Source organism: Trachurus trachurus, assembly GCF_905171665.1.
Source record: "Trachurus trachurus genome assembly, chromosome: 23".
NCBI lineage: Eukaryota > Metazoa > Chordata > Actinopteri > Carangiformes > Carangidae > Trachurus > Trachurus trachurus.
The window spans coordinates 13,757,553-13,778,094 of record NC_139912.1 but is presented as its reverse complement, the minus strand read 5'-3'; the positions used below and the strand labels follow the sequence as shown (position 1 = coordinate 13,778,094).

The following is a 20,542-nucleotide window of genomic DNA, read 5'->3' as shown; positions in this document are numbered from 1 at the left end:
TTCCCAAAAATAAAAGTGTTGAAGTTCTGAGGAAAAATGGAATAATAAGCTCCTCTGGGGGGGGGGTTCCACTTCTGCACAGATGTGATGTTTTTTCATATTTCACACACAAAAAGAACGTTATTTGAGCTGTCTGTTGTGCTGTCTGTCAACCACATCAACACTGGTGGTCCTTCATCTGTTAAAGCCAGTGACTGAAGAGTTTCCTTCAAATTTGACACAAATGTTCAGTTGAAGGTTGAAATCAACCAAATTTGGTCACCAAAGGTCAAAGATCAAGGCCACTTTTGTTGTTTTCTTGAGAGCTGAACAAAATGTGACAATATGCACTCAGCCATATTACAATTTCAATATTTTTGATTAATTGCTCAGCTCATAATCTTAATTTATTAGATTTTTCTGTCTTTTGTCCTTTTTTTTCTTCTGTAATCATTCCATTTGTTCTATTTCTATGTAACATCTATTATTTATCCTAATTCTCATGGTGGCAGGCAGCTCTCTCCCATATGTTGCTTTTGAACCATTTCAAGAAAGTACACAAATCTTAATGTCTTTAATGTGTTTTATGTTCTCCACTTGTGAGAACTAAAGCTGGTGCATATGGGATTCATTTGTCTTTGTGTGACTGTTTGACACTGAAGAGACCAGTGTGCAATCAACACAGTATAGACTCTAAATTTAACGCTTTAACAAAGCAGTGTGTCTTGATCTTAAACCAACGCTTTTTTCTTTCTTTGCATGCAAAGCATGCATTTTAATTGGCTGTTTTGTAAATACGAATAATCAAAGCAATACTACAAAAATCAAAAACTAATACTTATAAGCAAACAGTCCTTCCACTGGTTTGTTAATGGTATAAAATAAATTATTTACAAATTTCCTGGTTTAACTCATACAGTATCTTGTGCTCAGTTGCTGATGTAATCCAGGCCCCTGACAATCAGTAAATAAGATTAAAAAAAAAAAAAAAAACATGGCTGAGATGTTTCTGTGCTGGAAAAAAAAAGAGTCAAACAAAAGGCAGGCAAGTGGTTTAAAGCCACAGACTCGTACGCTGTAATCCCTGTGTGGTTTTCTATTAGAATAAAATCTAGAATCAGCGATTTGTCTTAATGAACCTCGATCCGACAAAGAGACTGGATTAACTCAGTGTGGGTCCTCTGCTGAGGAAAAGTTTAATAACCTTGGGTATAGAAATAACTTTTCTGCTGCATAATTAAAACTATTCCAGCCTATTTCAGTTCATTGCATTACTTTTAATATGCATTCCTGCTTTTAGTCATTCATATTCAGCTATTAGCGGCTCTTTCTTTGCTCTGACACTAGCTGCTGTGTTGAAATAAAAAAGTAATGCAACTCAAGTTGTCTGTAGCAACAGGGATGGGGGATAAATAAATAACTATGACAATAATGTACTGTGGAGCTGTAATCTATCATGGCGAAAGTTCCCCCCGCTCTTCCAAGCTGTAATCGTTTTCACCCCCAACTTCTCCCCTGTGTCAATGCAGCCATTAGTCTCAATAAGCCCCGACAAGAGGGGGAGATGTTCTTTATTTGTGGAGGGGAAGTGCGCCGTCTTTGAAACGTTACCACCCTGAGTGTTAAAAAGTTTGAGTCAGCTGATCTGATGTAAGCTCACGTCGCCCCGCCTGGTGAGTTAGTCGGCTGCTGTTTAACTAAAAAACGTCCCTGGAGGCTCTATACCTTGTGGGTCTTTCGTCTCTGCGTATGTTTTAATAAGTCCGACTCCCAGGATGAGAAACTTTTCCACTCTCGCTGAGGGGAATAAATTCAGTCACTGCGCTTGTCTGTGTCGGAACCGATTAAAGGCTCACCTATTTTTACTACTTTCATTTTGATATTGAAGGCACAGGTTAAAACTCATGAGCCTGTCACACCGAGCAGATACGTCGACTGATCCAGCTGTGAGAACAGAAGATACCTTTCCTCTTTTCTTTTTTTTTCTCGCTCTGTCATATGCAATTCCTTTAAGTCCCAAAACGCTGTGCACCCTGCTTTCCATTCAATTCCTGCCTTACCCTTGGCCTGATTTAATACTGTTGTGTTGATATATGCTGTATGTCTGCTTTCAGTGGCTCCTAGCTGTGAAAGGATTTACCTCCCAGGAATACTAAAGACTGACTTTACAGAACCGAGTGCTTCTATAGGGCACAGACACAGAGTGGTTACATCTTTCCGCTCGGTTATGCAGATCCCACCCGCCGCTCCGTGGGTGGATACCAAGGGCGTTTTGAAGTGTGAAGGGGCCACAGTGAAGTTATATTTATACTCATTCATATACATGTGCATTTAGATGCATTTACATTCTGCGATGTAATTTTTAAACTGTTTCTTGTACTTCCAAAACAACGAGAAAAAGCACTTAAAGGTGATTAATTACCACGTTGTACCAGAAAAAGTATAAAAAACTATCATTTATATACAGCTGCAAGACTTTTTCTTGGCTGGGATCATTATCTGACTCCTCCAGAGAGCAAATAAGTGTAGTTTCTCCTCTCCTCTGTGATGGTCTTTGACAGAGCACTGGCAACAATAATGTGCAAAGAGTTGTTTGACCTCCAGTAGCACCACAGAGAAATGTTTTTATGTTTGGGGTTGTGCATTTGGATGGAAACAGACAATACAACACAAAGTCCTGCAAACGTTTTCATGTTACCCAACGGTAAGAGTGCAATAATTACTACCATGTAAACAAAGCAGGTTTAGCAATGTATTTGTTTTATGTGGAGGGGGATTGCACTGTATTGTTTATACAGAGGATTCCCACAATGCATTTTGTATTTCCACCGTTTCACCAGCTCCTCCCTCTTCTCCCAGCTGGAGACTCAGCAAAATGATATTAGAAGAATATAGAAAGTGAGACTAAAAATACTGAGAATGGCAAAAAATAGGCTTGTGAAAAGTGAAGTGGGGAATACCACCCCCCACCCCCCACACTGTCCACTGTAGTTAACCCTTTAATGCATAAACAAAGCTAGAGTCTTTAAGTCATTGAGGATATGTGTCTCATTTGTTTCAGAGGACTGAAACAGTGACCCCGAATCTTCACGGTAATCCCCCTAAACCAAGAGTACACATCCATCTGTGAGCTCTGTCAAAGCATTTAGTGAGAGTGGAAAACCTGCTGCCTCTTCCAACTGAGCGAGCCGCACAGTGAGTGCCACTTAACCTTCCCCCGAAAAAAGAGCAAGGGCAAATATTAAATAAATAATACTTTAAGAGCTATGCACCTTTTAAAAAAATTGGGTTCAGAGGGATATACAGAGCTCCTGAACTGCTCTTTATCTCCAAACACACACACACACACACACACACAGTCACACAGTGTACCAACCAGTTTGGCTCCATAGCAGACAACCAGCGAGTCAATCTTCTTCTTCCCCAGTCGAGGCAGGTGTCTGTTCAGGTGCTCTCGGAGCTTGTCGACCGTCTGCAACGTAAAGAACACGCACTGATTATTTTTTTGTGCACATACTGTATGTGTGTGTGTGTGTGTGTGTGGCCGAGAGTTTAACTTTGTGTTTGTTCGTTTTAAGCAGACTTTGTTGTGCACTCAGCAAGGTCAAATTGAGTTCACCTCGAGTGTTCCCATGACTACAATGTCCCAAAAATTGATTTTACCAAGGGGGGAGGAAGAGGAAGAGGGAGAGGAGGAGAGGAGAATAATGTTTGCAAAGAAGGGGATGAGCAGGAAAAAGATGGAAAGTAGGGAAGAAATGAGCAATGAAAAAGGAGTGAAGGTAAAGAACCAGAAAGAGAGAGGAAAGGGTAATAGAAAGATGCATGTGATGGAGGGAAGGAAAGAAAGAAGAGAGAATGACAGGAGGAGAGGGTCGGTCTAAGAATAGCAGAGACTCCAGCATCTTGACTGAACTCCATTAAATTGCAGCTATCTGCTCTTTAAAAACTGTGCTGAGTACAGAGAAAACTGGGGGATATGAAATTGTCCATCAAACAGCACACAGTTAAAAAAAAAAAAAAAAAAAAAAAGCAGGACAGGGACCTTAAGATGCCCTTTTTTTTAAGTGTCGAGTCATCTGAAGCGTAACAGGGAACTTCACCTTAAAAGATGACTATGGAGGGAAATAATCGGCTGTCAGCGTTTCACAGTGGATCTTTAGAGGAGTGTATATCAGGCCGCGATAAAGGGAGAATCCACCTCCACGAGCGTGTACATGCTGTTATATATCAACAATATGCAGCACTCAGGAGAAGCCACTTCCTCTTTACTCTGCCTCATCCACAGTTAGTGACAGTGGAGGGGAAACACACACACACACACACACACACTGGAGAGAAGAAAAAAAAGGAAAGAAAAGGAGGAAGGACATCAAAGCTGAGAACGTATCCCAAAATCTCCCTGATCAACCATCCAGGTTATGGCTGACGTGTTTGATTGTTTTCTATTCTGCTCCCGCTCTTTTGATTTTGAGTGTCAGGATGTTAACTACGATCCTCCTTTTTTTTTTTTTTTTTTTTTGGAGTGCTGAAGGACTTTTCTGCTTTTTGATACATCGGCGTGTTGTGTTGTGTCATGACTGACTCTGACTGATCCTTTAGCTGAATGATTCATTTGGCTGACAGCGTTTTACAAGTGATGCTTTTTTTTTCCGGGGCTTTCAAGAGAATCCAAGTTCAAACTAAAAAATCCCCTCCAAGATCTTCACAGTGAGCTGTGACGTGCTAATTAGTAAACTTTAGAGGAAGACGTAGGCACATTTTCTTGCCTCTAGACAGAGCCGGGCTATGTAGCTGTTCCCACTTGTTTCTATAGTCTTTATGCTAAGCTAAGATAACCAGCTATATATATCCCATTCAGCCACTGGAGCATTAGTGAGGTGGGTGCCATGGTGATGGGTAGAGTCGCTGTAATCAACATCCATGTCCTCATTATAACTGGAAGGTTTCTGATTTAACTAAAAGATCTGGATGGTGTGAAAATGTCTGAAAACTAAACAAATGCAGCCTGTCACTCAAAATAATTAAACCCAACTTTAATTAATTTTATGCCACATTGTGAATTCAAAGTGTTTTTGCTCCTCACACAGTAACACAACTGTCCTGAGTTGTTGTTGCCCAGCTCATACATAGATACATAAGCCTTTGCTCAGAGTCAGTCGGTGTTTCAGTTGAGTCCCGTAGGTGTCGGACGAGGTTGAGGTCAGGACTCAGGCGCTCGGTGCCGGCCAGTCAAGCTCCTCAGCACCAAACTGGGAAAACCCAATTTCTTTCCGGATCTCACTTTGTGCATGAGGTCACTGACATGAAAGCGCTCGGCACAAAGTTTTACCCCCGAAAGTTGGAAACTCGCTTGTCTAAAATGTCACCGCCTGCTGTAGCATTAAGATTTCCCTACAGAAACAAAGGGAGGGTCAAGACCCGGAGCATCAAAAACCTCCCTCTGACCACCCTGTGCGTGTGTGTGTGTGTGTGTGAGTGATGCTATACTGAATGTCTCACCAGGCCTATGAGCAGCCTCTGTTGATGGTCCTCCTCCTGGAAGAGCGGCACCACCTTCTTTTCTAAAGGAGAGCGGGCAACAGAGAGATGAAAGAGATTCACGCTGCTGCATCTCTAAACTGAAGACCACAGGTGTGTCAGAGCTGTGACGTCATCAGCAGACCATCAGTGTGACTGGAGGACACACTCAAACTTGTTTATGATGTTAATAAAAAAAAAAAAAAAAAAGAGAGAATCTGAGATATTAATAGATTCTTCTGGGGGTGTGTTTTATTTCAAAAAATAAACCCTGAAGCTTGAGGGGTTTGGACGCTGAGATCCTCCTCAGTGTGTGTCTGTGTGTGTGTGTGTTGCTGGAGTTGTTTTATGTCAGTCGCACAAAAGTGGACGGCGCTGCAGCTTGGCTACTTTTAGATGAATTATTACACACACACACACACTCACACCATCTTTTGATGACTTCTTCACCCATGCGAGAGGCTGTGCTTTTTGATGTTACACAGTAATATGTTACAGATATAAATAACGCTGGCAGGGCAGCGGCTAACTGACAGGCTGCGCTGCCAGATTTCCCTGTATGCCTGTTAGCGCTTCAAAGTTATCAACTGTTTTAAATTAGCATATTTTAGACATTTAGCTGATGGTTTTATTCAGAGCGAGCAGGTTCAGCGCCTTTTGACTTCACACCAACGGGAGGCGCCGCTGCTCGTGTACTCACAAGCTCCCAGTTAGGAAATTAACAGTTAAATGTTTTGATAATTGATTCATTAATTTTGTAATTTACCTCATAAAAGTAGAAATGCTTCTTTTAGTTGTTGTTTTTTTTACTTTCCAGCCACTCAAAAAGAGGATTTTTGCAGCTTCTGAAATGGGATCTTCCTGGGTTTGCACCATTGGTCTGACAAACACATCACATCTGGATCTTGGAAATTGTTTTTTTTTTCTCCACAATTTTTCACATTTAATAAAAAGATATGAATGTAAAAAATGAAGAAAATAATCTTTAGCCCTAGGCCTGATCCAGATCTCCACACTTGATGGAGGATTCAGCATCATGTGTCACATAGCAACAACAGGCATCCTTACATGACATGAGTGTTATCATGTGTGTGTATAAGGGAAAATGATTGTGAGTGCATGTTAGTGGAGAATCTGAAGGAGGCTGCGGGTGCATGAGATCATCCGTGTATTGACTGAGGTGAAGGAAGGTCCTGTCTCGCTTCTGACACGAAGCAGCTGCAGCAGAGTCATGAGAGAGATGGACATACAAAGAAGGAGAGAGAGAAGGGAAGGAAGTACCTAAACTCCCCACTGTTATATAACAATACATTCTTCACTTTTCTTTTTTTTCATACTCCTCCTCACTCCCCCTCCCCCACCTCCTCCTCCTGTTTTCTCCTCCTCCCTCCCCTCCCCTCCTCTCTCCTCCCCTCTCCTCTTCTCTCCCTCACTTCTCTCTCAGCCTCTCCTTCCAAGATAAATTAGTGTGGTGGTTCGGTTCAGCTGAATTCTCTAGTGGGCATGAAGAATGCGACCTCGGAAGAACACACAAACGCACAAACCGAAACACTTTCACACTCAGTTTTGAGTTTCATTATAAGCCAAGGTTTTGTTATTTATGACACTCACATCCCCTGTGTTTGTGTGTGTACCTGTGTGTATGTGTGTGTTGCAGCTATGGATTTATGTTTGTCTGTGCATGTGCATGTTCAGTGTGCTTACCCAGACACCAGGTGTCCACCATTGATAGAACTCTACAAAATAAGAAGAAAAGCTTTGTGTGAGAACAATCCCTCAAGCCTGCATTATAATAAGAGTCTTACTCTTTATGCTGTAAGCCCAGGCAGTATAATGCTACGCTGCTGCGGTCGGCAGCAGAAATATATCAAAACTACAAAAGCAGAAAGTTTGTAAGCAGGTGCTGGAGTTTGGCCTGAAGGAGGAGAAGCTAATTATGAAGTGAGAAGCTGCCGGTTTGATACCTGGCATGAACCGGACAGAGTTGTTCTCAATTCACGGCAGGTTCACCTCAGTGATGGATACAGGTACGCAGACACCTTCAAGTGGCTTTATTATAAAGCGCTGAGGGGCTGCAGTTATAATCTCATTTTCTTTAACGTATTTTAATTCAGGGAGACACCAGGTAACCAGCTACAAAAGATTTCACACAGAACAATAAAAGAAGCGGGCGCAGGGTTTTATCTCATTTTCAAGTTTTTAAGTGTTTGGAGAGAGACAGAGAGAGGTGAATAAAGGAAGAGTGAAAGTGGAGAAAAGCATCAGCAGCAGAGGTAGAGACAGTAGAAGTAACTAAGCTGTGACAGTTACACAGAGAGCAGACACAGCGAAGACCTTTTCTTGTCTTTTCTCCACATTGGTTTTAGAAATTGAACTTGCACCATCAACAACCCTGTTCCATATTTATCAAGGCTCCCAACAGGTCGGGGAAATTATGGAGTGAATTTCATTGAGCTGCAACGTAGCACAAATCAAATAATCTTACATTTTTTCGAAGAAATAGTAGAGTTTTAGTACTTTGTCTTTATAAAATATAGACTCAAAGTACTTTTTAAACTTGCTTCACATATTTATTATATTAGATAATGTTTTATTCTTCAACTAACTGATTATACTTCAGAATTGACAAGAGTAGCTTCATCATTTAAACACATTTTTGGGTGAATATCTCCACTCCAGCATGGTTAACGAAGATACTCTATTAATGAAAAGATAAGATCCAGCACTTATCTGATTCAACTAACAAGTATTGTCTGTGTTAAGGCCAGATACTGTTTATTCCTCTACACTGCACTGACGGACAGGTTCTTTCATTACAACGCACATGGTCTCTGTAGTTTATTTACACTCAATCCAACATACACTGCTGGAAATGACCAGATGTTACCGACTTCACTTCTTTCTCCCATACAAGATAAGTTTGATTTAAAAAAAAACTACAGTGCCCAGCTGTTGGGAATATAAAAAAAAACCTTTTTAAAAAACATAAACGGCATGCTTGAGAGACATTTTTAAAGATTTAAATCTTCAGAAGAAACTAAAAGGCTTCGAGCTGAGGCTGGAAGTCTGAATGTGATGACAGGTGGAGTCAGGCATTGTTTGTTTTGCTCTTTTCAAACTGACATACTGACAATTATATATGAAAAATATAGAATAACACCACCTATGTGCCTTCAAGATCGGTAAAGCTCAATGCAGTTCGCACTGAGTTCCAGGAATCAGTGTCATTAGCGAAGATGAACTTCTGCAGCCTAAGTCAGTTTCACCGTCTTCTCACTTTACGTGTTGCCAGACCTGATTTTGACGCCTAAATATAAGCTTATATTTTTGAAAACTGGAGCACCACGCTAATCTATGTCAACCTCTACGAAGATTGAACCGGCGGTGTCACAAACCTTTCCAGGTTTAAAATTATAGCGCTCATTAGAGCAGGGTGTGTTTTCCAAACAGAACGCAGTGCGGAGGTGCACGGCGCCCTCGCTCTCTCCCCCTCTCTTCTCTCTCCAGTTTCAGGACTGTGGTACTTTTCTTAACGAAGCTCCGGTGGGAGGCAGACCTACTTCTTTGTGTTCTCCTCCAGGTGATTCATGTAGCTGGATGGTCTCGTCTCGGACCTCTGAAACGAGAAAAGCTGTCATGGGAGGGCTGAAAATACGCTCCAGCTGTTTGACAAAAGCCCACAGGATTTCCAACAAGAACACACACATACACATTTAACACCACTTAATCAACTTAAAGACATAGAAATAATCATTTATGGTGATTTGTGTCAATAGATATACAGTACATGCATTGTTGCGGCACACACACATAAACACACTCACCAGTTTGTCCCACTCGGCCTGTATGTGTGAGGTTCTGTATCTGGGGTTGGGAACAGCGTCCAGATATTTTGTCCTTTCTGTGTTCCACTGCAGTTCTGTCCAGAAACCCTAGAGACGCACGCAGGCACAACACAATTCAAACACACAGCACAGCCAAAGTAACAAAGCAAGGACGCTGCTGCAAACATTTGCAGATAATTGCATCTGAGTTGCACCCAAGTGCGAATAATATTACACAGTTTTTTTTACATCTGAGCCGGCTCCAGTCATTGTATTGTATCACCTAGAGCATGTATGACAAGTTATGCAACACGCACGTTGTCTAAATTTAATCTCCGGTCTGAAGTTTTATGCTGTAACTACTTTTAGACATGCGTTTTAAAAATTGAAGAACATGTTTTTACCTTCCCTTTTAGCACAGACTCAATATGCAGCTCGGTGGTACACAACACACCAGGGATCGTCAGCAGACACACTGGTACCTCCTGGAACACGCAAAGGCAGCAGACGTGAGTGTGTGCGTGTACCACTTAAGAGTGAAATTGAACAAGTGTACCCTCTTTGCATTCACAGCTATACATACAGGGTTTTATTTTCCATGCAAATGCAAATGTGCATGTAGGTACCTTCTTGTCGAATACAGAGGAGTATGGCAGGACTTTATCCAGGCTGAGAGACTTGTCGTAGCTTATCCTGTACAAAGAGGCTGCAACACAGACATCACAGTCAGAGGGAGAACTCAAACTCTGCTTTCAAACACATTTATGTTGCATTTTTTACATAAATATACCCAAATAAAAACACCTCAGCCCACGTCCCACCATGATCAATTTGAAATATTAAGAAGCAGAGGTCAAAAATGAGTTGTTAATTTCATGCACTCCACACTATCATCTGAATTAAAATAACCTCGGCATCTGAGAGCGAGTTAAAGAAGTTATTGCAGCTCCAATAAAATGCTAATTTATGCATCAAGGTGCTTGAGCATCTAATGTGATGGTCTAATCTCTGGGTGATGACTGTTTTCTTAAATATGAAATGAATCATCAATATCATGTGCTGTTCTTGAGTTGATTTCTTTAACAGAATACCAGGCGGACGTGCTGGTGCATACAAATGTGCCGCCGGGCGTCTGTCTGGACTTCAACCATGTTCGCACCGTTTTATGTGCAAGTCCCCAAGGCCTTAAAATAACCACGTGTATTTTTTCGAAACTCTTAAGGTCTGCGTGGGACGCTTGGCAAAAAGAAGTCGGCAAGAACAAAAAATTTAAGAGTTGATGAAAGAATTGGGCTTTGTGCAGACAAGATGCAAGGCGGCTCTTGTAAAGCACAAAGAAGAGAGGACATGAAAAAAAAACAAGGCAAGAAAAGAGTTGGACTCCTGAAAAAGGAAGTCGAAGTGATACTCAGGAGATTTGTGTCCCCTTCAGCTGCTTCGGCTGCCACCGACCTAGAATGAACTCCTGGATCTGATCAAAGGAGGCGAAGGCGTTCACGTTGTCACACAGCCATTCAATAATCTAGTGGCATGATGGAAACACACAGGAGACAGGTGTCACACAGGTGGGAGCCGAGCACTGGGCTACAGCTGTACTGCATTCTCATTAGTACATTTACGTACAAACTTCGACCAAACAGATAGAGAGCATAACACTCCTGTTCCAGCTGTTAGATGTGCACAGGCTCCCTGGGTCTTTTAGAATTGATTTGTAAGTCCTTTTAATCACCTATAATCGCTACATCACTTTTATTTTTTTAGATCTTATCATCCACAAAAAGCTCTGAGATCCTCCACAGCTGCTTTTCTGATTGTGACCAAACCCCAACCCTCCACAAACAAGGTGGGGGAAGCTGCTTTTATGAACTATGCATCAAAACTGTGTAAAGACCTGAACATGTACAATAAACAGGCCACAACCCGAGGACATTAAAATAAAACAACCTTATGACATAACTCGACAGGAAGGCTTTCAGTAAATCCATTTGTGTTTTATCCCTTGAACCTGTTTTTATTGAATTTTCTCTTTTATTTTTTTATTTCTTAATAATGTATATTTTTACGTATGCTCTTACATTTATTTTCTCCTGCTCTATTTGTTTGTTCGCTCCTTTTATTGCTTCAAGTGTAAAGCACTTTGAGCTGCATTTTGTGCGTCAGAGGTGCTATACAAATAAAGTTATTCTTATAAAGTGAACAATCTAACACAGGGTTAGTTGATTTTTTATTCTTTAAAGAGAGAAGTTCAACATTTGAGATATAAAAAATAGCCCGTCAGATGAGGAGATAGATACGATTGCATGGCTGTAGACTGATATAATAAAAGTCTAAGTTCCTGATAAGGCTTTTTTTTGATGATCTAGCTTTGATGTTGTACTGTTTACATTACAGAAATGTGAAAAATTACTGATGTCCTCAAAGATAGACCCTGAAAATCCTACAGCCACAGAGCATCAGAGTGAAAACTCATTTTCTGCTGCCCATTCCCCATGCTGTTTGAAGAAGTGCGTCTTTGCCACGAGTCACTTTGAGGCCAGAGACGTTAAACATAACAATAACCATTAAATAGACTGGAACTAGAGAGAAGTAAAACGAAGAGTGGAAGGACTTAGTTTTGTTCTGTTAAAGTTGCAAACTACTGTGAACAAAGGGAGAAATGTTAACGAGCAATCACCTTTATCAAAGCCGCTACTTTTTTGTGCTGCTGGCCCCATTAACCAAGTCTACAAAGAATACTGAAGTTATGTGTGGTGTCCAATTTCCCAGTGCTGGCTGCACTAATGAAGCTGGTGACTCATTTAACCTCTACAGAAAGAATTTATTACAATCTATCAGAGCGGCAGGAACGTCTTAATTTAGGTGCAGCACTAATAGAGTCTGAGTCATCGTTAGTGCTGTGCCCAAACAACATATCTGTCCCTTTCTCTCTGTCTTTGTTTGATCTCTGTCCACTTGTCTTCTCTATGCTGCTGTTTTATTTCACCCCCTTGCTTTTTCTTTTTCTCCATCTCCTCTCCTCTCCTCCAACTCAAGGTTGACACCTACAGAATTTACATAGAAGTGCAGAGAATTTTTCCTCTAAGGTGAACATCAATTTTTGGGACATTTATCCTCAAAAGATTCTTGTGACTGCATTTAAATCCTAAAAACTGAAAAGGTTTATACAGAAATAATAATAATGTGTTGTATAACAATACAAAATAAAAGGTGTGCTTCTCTGTGGGCCTAGAAGTTGTCTTATACCTTTTATTTGGGAAAATTTGGATGCAAACATTTAACCCAGGGACTTTTTCCTGTTTCAGTACATTTGCTTGAAATGCCAATAATTTTGTCCTCCCAACTCCTTCCCTCCCACCCATCTGTACCTTCAGCTCCAAGCTTGGGTCGTTTCCCATGTAAACCAGAAGGCAGTGGAGGGCGGCCAGGCGCTGAGGGTCGGTCCAGCCACTGGGACACCTTGGACGGAAGGGGATGTACAACAAATTTACCTTTTATACAGCATTAAGCATATACAAAAACAGAGGCACAGATGCAGATGCTGAGGCAGACGGCCAGCAGTCACCTACACAGTGATGTATGTGTGGTGGTTTAAAACAAAAAAAGAAAGTGGTCTAGAGTTGAAATATGAATGAATTGAATAAAAAATGTCCATGGACGGGAAACAGAGCAAAGAGCCACTGCTGCATCTTTATTGAGCAGGATGGTTCGATCCAAATTGCCCACTGGCATAGAATCAAGTTAGAGCTATATATATATATATATATATATATATATATATATATATATATATATATATATATTTTTTTTTTTTTTCTTTTTAATTTTCACAGAAAGGCTCAGCAGGTGCACACACAGAAATAACCCTCACTTGTCTGCTTCCTACCTATGTTCTCCCATCCTCTTCTCTAGGTACATAAATGCCACCTAAATATTTACCCTGAATATATACAGACACTTTATTTTCACCATAAGCGAATGGATCATGCTCACCGAGAAGATGAGCGCAGTATCTGCAGCAGGTAGGCAGGGCTGAGCTCAGCTGCATGGATCTTTCCAGTGGTCAGGTCCAGCAGGCGACCAGAGGACTCCTCCTCTGTGTGCAGCACCGTGAAGTTAGCCACGCTGCGACACTGCAGGCCCAAGTCCACATCCTGACCTTAGAGGTGTTGAAACAGACAGAGAATGAATATGAGGACTTTCTTTTCCGACAGGCAAATATCAGTGAAAGCTCCATGTTTGCACAGGTTCCATGTTTAAAACATCATATCAGAATAAAATCTAAATCACATGTGTGTGCACTGCAGCTGAGAAAGAGGATGGACAAACTGCATTCACTCATCTTAGACATGATTTGTACAAAAACTTTGTCTTACCAGAGAGGAAGAGGGAGTGACAGAGCATCTCCTGCTGCCTGGTGTTGACACAGTGGAGGAAACAATCCTTCAGATACACCAGGATGTAGTAACCTACATAGAAAAACGCCATAACATCACTGTCAGTGTGTGTGTGTGTTGTGTTTAAGTATGCTAAAAGCACACTAGACCTCTATTAGGTTGCATGAGGACACACGCACTTATTTGTATTTGCGAGTCAGTGTTTCTGTTTATGCATGTTTGGCAGGCAAGCTAACAAACTCATACACACACACAGAGTTGAATTTCTAAGCAGAATGATGTGTGTGTGTGTGTGTGTGTGTCACATTCCTGTGTGCACACTGACCTATGGGGATGAAGAGTGGATGGAGTTGTGCAGCTTTGTGTTGCGACAGGTCGCTGCCCAGAGACACTCTGAACGTTTTGCTGCAGTCTGCAGAAAGACAGAAATTGAGTCGCCACGTGCTGGAGGTACAGTAGAAACTTCAAACTTTTCTTTTGACAAGAGTCAGCGGCGCACACACACACCTTTGTGAACCAAAACCACGGTGTATATTAGTTCCCGTTTGTCCTTTTGAGGTTGGCTGTAGCAGACACACATGCTTCCTGAAAACAAAACCACAGGGACGGAGGAGATGTTTATCAAACTGTAGGTCGGGACCAGAAACATCCATGTGAATGTTCATGAAAATCAATGTGAGATCAAATCAGTGCCTCTTGGTTTGTTTTGATGGAGAATCTATTCCCATTTTAATATCTGATGTTGAAATTGCATCAGTCACTGAGACGAGGAGGTTTTTCATTTACAAAAAAAACCAAATGTAATCAATTTCAATGAATAATCACTCTATTTATGTAATCAGCTTGTTCATTGTTTGAGCGTCCACTTTTAACCTGTTTCTATTATCAGAGCAATTCTTATATGTAAGCCTAGTGAGAAAAGGTAACCTTGATGTTCATTAATCAGCATTTTTCATTTTGTAATGGAACTCTTCCAATAATCATCATGCCAAAAGTGAAAGTGTAAATTACGTTAAGTGCCTTGATTCAGGTCCTGCATTGTGTTTTATTGTCTGATTCGGTTGCTTCACTGTGCACTGAAGATGTTAACACACACTTACGTTCTTGTTTTCACAAAGGGAAATAAAAAAACACACATAAACATATTAGTGATGATAATTAATGGAACTGGAGTAACACATCTGAGTGAGAGGGCACGTGTGTAAAAGCACATTATTCACACAAGGTGAGTGAGTGTGTGTATGTGTATGGATGTGTGTGTGACTTTGTTACCTATTTTGTTTGTGAATACTTTCATCCGAACAAGCTCCCGTTCTGGCTTCTCCATGTGATAGTGATCAAAACCAAGGTTAACAAACCTGTAGGTCATACACACACACACAAGCACACATACACAGGTTTTTAAATTGCAAGTACAATATAAGATTCAAAGGAATGTAGAATACAGATTCAAGTGCCAACTGAGGAAACATATTTCTAATTACTTGACCGCGGGGAAAGGATTAGCAGGTAACTCTATCGGCAGCTCCATCTGTTGGACAACAACATAAAACAAGAGAATTGCAGGTATTTATCGAATGAAAGAAGTGGAACAAACCATGTGATGCATTAAAGTACAGGACAGTGGACTTACTGTAGTGTCACAGTTATGGTTGGGGTAAAACTGAACACATCTCAGCAGAAACTTGTCCTGTGAATGACACGTGATTGTTGGTGAGGTCATTCTGCAGCTCTGTTGACTGACGAGTGACGCAGCCGCCTTTTGTATGGATGAATGCATGTGTAGTCAATCATGTCCGCATGCGTTACCTTGTGCATGAGACAGTAGAGTCTTTGCATGTGTCCGTCCCACTGGACCCAACTAAAATCCTCTACTATTCTCTCTACAGTTTTGGGCAAGCGCTCTGGATTCGCCATCACCTAGTTCACACATACACACACACACACACATTCATATTCAACATATTCTGAATTCGTAATGCACATCTTTCCCCAGGGGAATTGGAGACTGTAGTTTATCGCCTGAGAATGAGGTCAAAATAATATATTCTTTGCACCAGGTTATGTAAATACATTCCAACTGTTTTACTTATTAATTGCTCGATATGTAGACCCTCTGAAAGAATTTATACACAAAGCCACCAGCCAGAAAAAAATTTCAATGATACTTTTAGCTTTAGCTGAGGCAACTGTGTCCACATACACATCCTTCAGAAATAAAAAGAGCAGGCAATGTGGGGAATGCAAAGCACTAACCACTCTATAACCCTCCTGTTTGGTCAGCAGAACGTGGTACAGATCCACATCTGAAACACACACAAGCATAATTACGTGTAAATACAACTAATAAATGTCAAGAATCATTTTTCTCCTGAGAGCTGAGAGTTTATTTTCGCTGAGAACACAAAAACTCACATCCGTCTTCTGTCAGCAGCAGTAGGTGGCTCTCCAGCGCTGATCTCCTGTCAGTTTCTTCGTGGAGGAACTAGAGAAAGCCGCAGACAAACATGAGTCAGCATCTGAAGTACGAACAAGTAGTTTATGACACTTGTCACCAAACAGAGACATCACTTTGGAGATTTTTTTTATTTTTTATGTTTCAACGCAGCCCTCAAATATTCTTGGCGTGTCTCTAAACGCGTGGTTTAGCAACAAACAGTGAGGGATGCATATTTTATAGCCACAGTAGCTTAATTACATAATCGTTTATAATATCCCCCTGTTAATGAGATGACATAATTTAGGAAGAGAAATAAACAAAGATTAAGTGATTAAAGAGAAAGTGATAGAAAAGCGACTACAGGCCAGTGCACTTTCAGCAAGCTTAACAACATAAATAGTCTACGGCACTTTTACACTGCAAGCTCCAACTCACTGTAACTGCAACGTCAGCTGCTGGCTGCAGTAAAACCTGTGTGACAGCAGCCAAGACAGCACACACACACACACACACATATACCTGCACTTTGACCCTGCAGTCAACTGCCTTGAGTACTTTAGTGTTGTTGATGGGATGGATCTCAATCAGGAGAGTCAGACACTTGGATACTGCAAAGATCAAACACAATTATGGCCAAGTTTGAAAATGCCAGGTATGGATTTAAGATACTTTTAGAAGCAGAAAAGGTTAATGTCACAGCCATTAAACAAAACTGAGAGAGGGTGTTTACTTGGTCTGAGGTGTTCTACTTCTCTGGTATTCTGTGCCAAGCTGACAGCTGAGAGAGAGAGGGGAAGAAGAAGTGCAGTGACATGACTTAATATTACAGATTTGGCCCCAATGGTGGAAGAAAAATAATAATGCAGAAGAACTACTCCTGAACTGCTCTCTAGACACTGAAGCTTAAACATAATTTTGAGCCAAGAGCGCTCCATCGTTAATAATGTCTATTGCTGGTTAATTCATTGGTTGTACATCACAGGGGCTCACCCAACAACGTCTCCTCCTTGTTCAGGGAACAGCTGCTGACACACACCTGCTTGTCAAATGAGTACAGGAGCTGTTGCAGAGAACAAAAACACGGTCGCAGGGGGATGAGAGTGCAGAGCTACAGCGGCGTACACAAAAGCAAAAACAGCACTGAAGGGGACATGAAGGGGACATGGATACATGTAAATTACCTTGTTCTGTTTGGTGATGGAGTCATATTTCCCAATCCTGGTGGTTCCTGTTGCTCCCTGTCAAAAGAGAGTAGTTCTAGTCAGGTCAGGAATCTTGAACTCAATCAATCAATCAATTAAATAAGTGCAGAGGTGGGTAATCCCAACCCACTTTCCCACTGGGGTCTTCCACCACGGTGACATGTGTGGAACGTCATGCTTGACCTCTTCATTACCCCGGCTGACCTCCCTGCCTATCCTGACTAGACCTTCCTCGCTTCAAACCAGCGAATCGCCCCATTTTTGCGCTCAGCAGACTTAAAATAAAAGCAGGTCTTCTTTGAAACCCAAAGCACAAAGCACATCCAGGCATGCATTAAATTGTAAACCTCGCACTAAAAAAAGAGATTATTTTCTGTTTGCAGGCTGCACACTGTCTTTAACCTCCTAAACCCACAGAGTCTTTGGCGGGTCTATCATTAAAAATGTATGTTGTGCAGAGAAAGCACAGTTCAACATAGAGAAGTATATTTCATATTCTAGTAAAGATCTCGAGCTTTCCAGAAATACCAAATATGTCAGACAGAACTAAAGAGAAATGCAGAGGAAAGAATATAGGATTTTTTATTTGATGGTGTCCATTTGAAGAGGGATGGCATCCGGGATTTGAATACTTCAGATACAGAGTGGCTCTCAAGCCGAGTGCATATAAAGTCCGTATGATATAAAAAAGTACAGGAACTCTATGGAGAAATGTGGGAGCTTTAGGTTAGGTTAGGACATTATTATGGTAAAATTAAAGGAATAGTGCAAAAAGTGCAACTTTCAGATAGACAGTAAAATGAAGTGACTCTGAAATGCAGCTTGTAACACAACTGAATTGGAAAAAGCACTGGATTCATATGGATTAGATTGATCACACTCACTTAATGAGCATACCCAGTATAAGAAACACATAATATGCAGTGCCTCCTCTATGGACTTACCTTCCAGGAGTAAAGGATGCCCCCATCTCTCTCAATGTTCAGGATACAAGTGTCCACTGTGCCAGTGTATTCTGCAGACATAACATCCTTATTATGAACACATAGTAAACAACAGGGGACCCTTTGAGGGGCTCATATTGAAGACACTGATGGTGATGAGTGTTTCTGTGATTCTAATGTATAATGTTTGATGCAAAAAATGCCCAGATTTGGTTATTTAGAAGCTGTAGCCTATAATGTTTTTAAGTGTTTCTAGCGTATTGGATCCTGCAAAAAAAATTAGTCCCTCTATTGAGACTGAAAAAGGAAACACTCTACATGCATTAAAATCAAATTATACTTCCACAGATGCTCAGCTAATGAACTGACAATTCTAAGGGCTTTGATTCAGGAAGTTGTGATTGAATTACTGTTTAAATTGCTCCATGTTCTGGAGATTTATGAGAGTTTTTAGGGAAAAAGTGAAAAGTGAACAGCTCCATCTAGTGCTCAACTTGTAAACACCTTTAAATCATTTAGAAGTGATATTTCTGATTTTGAGGCTAGAGCTAAATGGAAACTTAGTTAGGGTACATTTTAACCAGGGAACATTTTCTTTTCAATAATTATCATTCAGTCCACACCTCAAGTGAACACAAACATGCACAGTATAGGTCGAAACTCACTCTGAACCCAATGAAAATAGTATAGAAAATACTTTTCAACGTTTCCACTTGACACTTCGCTATCGCTGTTAGCTAGGCTACTTTACAAATCAAAGCTGGCAACACCGCGTCCAGCTGACCGAGGACACCTGAACGCCTCACCTTTCACCCGGCAGACAGACGCTTCCTTCCTGAGGATGTCAGACACCACATCTCTGTGCAGGTCAAACTTTTGCTGTAACTTCAACATGTGCACGGGTCACTGAGCTCCTTGGTTTTTCAGTACAAAAGTCCCTTCTTTATAAAGAGTCCGGAGTGAGTGTCGTGGAGAAGCGGCAGCAGCACCTTGCAGCTGGTGTCTGCCCCGGCTTGGCATCATGTGACCGAAAGTCTTGACGTGTTTGCTTTGTGATACATGCAAAAATGAAAGGAGCACACGGGACCTACACACGTCTCCTACGTGGACTCTTAATTTCTTCCCTTTGATTTCTCAAACTTGTTTTTGTTGACATGCGGAAATGTAACGTTGAACCCCAGAATTAGCTCCACCCTCCTGTGGGGATCACCCAGCCAGCCCGGGAAATCGCTGCCATAGGCCGAGGGAGGCATCAGTCCAGCGGCTTGGAATCTCTCACCGCCCCGCTGAATGATTAAACCACCAACACAGTCACTTCACAGTGGAGTGTCATTACACTGGAAGACAATGTTTCTAAGACGGTGTAGGGATAGGCTACTCATTATAAAAGCATTCATTTAGGCTACAGTTAATGGCTTAAGTTTATGATGTCTTAAAAGTGTGGTAGGTCAAGTTTATAGTTTGTGATGTTTTTATTATATTAGATTGTGTATAGCATGACAGTTGTATTCCCTACAAGAAAGTGTAGTAAAAAAAAAAATACAGGCAGACACACATTGCTAATATTAAGGCATATATAGGCTACACACATTAATGCAAGATCCAAAAGCCTGCAGTTAAACAGGAAACAACTTAGAGAGATTGTCTAACTGCATGGAAATAAGAAAGGTCAGTGTCCTCGTTAACTGGGATGTATGAGAGATGCCATTCTGGCATTGCTCCATTCCTTTAGGCTACATGACCCAGTTGACCCACCCAAGGAAAAGTTTTGTATCTTCTTGTAAAAGTGCAAAACCTCGAAGTCTCTGACAAGGGATCTGTTTGCCTTCACAAATTATGAAAGACAAATTGAAGCCAAATAGAAGCTGTCTGTGTGAAGGAGCACGAGACATTTGCAAAGATAAACACACCTGCAGTCTAAGCTCTATGGCTCCATGACTGGAGCTGCTTTCCTTGACCCTATCATTTGTCCAGCCGCTAGGATATCTATAATGAAAGCTTCCTCCTCTCTACTCATATTATTACAGAAATAAACCCAATAATAACTCCTAATACATTGATTATGCCATATGTTGTTTTCATCCTCACAGGCACACACACACACAGACACCCTCACCCACTTTCCTCTCCGATGTGTTGCAGTTGCACATGATAAAGTGGGAAAACTTTCATTTTCTTTTTCATTTATCTTAAATAGTGCATGGACTTAAGTGAGCCAACCAAGGCCCAGAGGTCTAAT

General features: G+C 41.1%; 1 protein-coding gene across 1 annotated transcript in view; it reads right to left on the bottom strand.

The window, feature by feature from the left end:
* Positions 1-19,401, bottom strand: part of gsap (gamma-secretase activating protein) — a 30,782-nt gene extending 11,381 nt beyond the window's left edge. Inside the window, exons 1-25 of the mRNA XM_084000006.1 lie at positions 19,110-19,401; positions 18,304-18,374; positions 17,339-17,395; positions 17,148-17,217; positions 16,888-16,935; positions 16,677-16,765; positions 16,133-16,202; positions 15,974-16,023; positions 15,527-15,637; positions 15,351-15,407; positions 15,202-15,248; positions 14,990-15,075; positions 14,225-14,302; positions 14,043-14,129; positions 13,697-13,789; positions 13,314-13,479; positions 12,689-12,779; positions 10,776-10,845; positions 9,950-10,029; positions 9,728-9,808; positions 9,324-9,431; positions 9,060-9,115; positions 7,204-7,235; positions 5,482-5,543; positions 3,356-3,451 (exon numbers count right to left, since the gene is read on the bottom strand). Of these exons, the coding sequence (XP_083856132.1) occupies positions 3,356-3,451; positions 5,482-5,543; positions 7,204-7,235; positions 9,060-9,115; positions 9,324-9,431; positions 9,728-9,808; positions 9,950-10,029; positions 10,776-10,845; positions 12,689-12,779; positions 13,314-13,479; positions 13,697-13,789; positions 14,043-14,129; positions 14,225-14,302; positions 14,990-15,075; positions 15,202-15,248; positions 15,351-15,407; positions 15,527-15,637; positions 15,974-16,023; positions 16,133-16,202; positions 16,677-16,765; positions 16,888-16,935; positions 17,148-17,217; positions 17,339-17,395; positions 18,304-18,374; positions 19,110-19,197 (1,944 nt within the window). The 5' untranslated portion in view covers positions 19,198-19,401. The remainder of the gene's footprint in view (positions 1-3,355; positions 3,452-5,481; positions 5,544-7,203; positions 7,236-9,059; positions 9,116-9,323; positions 9,432-9,727; positions 9,809-9,949; positions 10,030-10,775; positions 10,846-12,688; positions 12,780-13,313; positions 13,480-13,696; positions 13,790-14,042; positions 14,130-14,224; positions 14,303-14,989; positions 15,076-15,201; positions 15,249-15,350; positions 15,408-15,526; positions 15,638-15,973; positions 16,024-16,132; positions 16,203-16,676; positions 16,766-16,887; positions 16,936-17,147; positions 17,218-17,338; positions 17,396-18,303; positions 18,375-19,109) is intronic.
* Between the last annotated feature and the right edge of the window lie 1,141 nt (positions 19,402-20,542).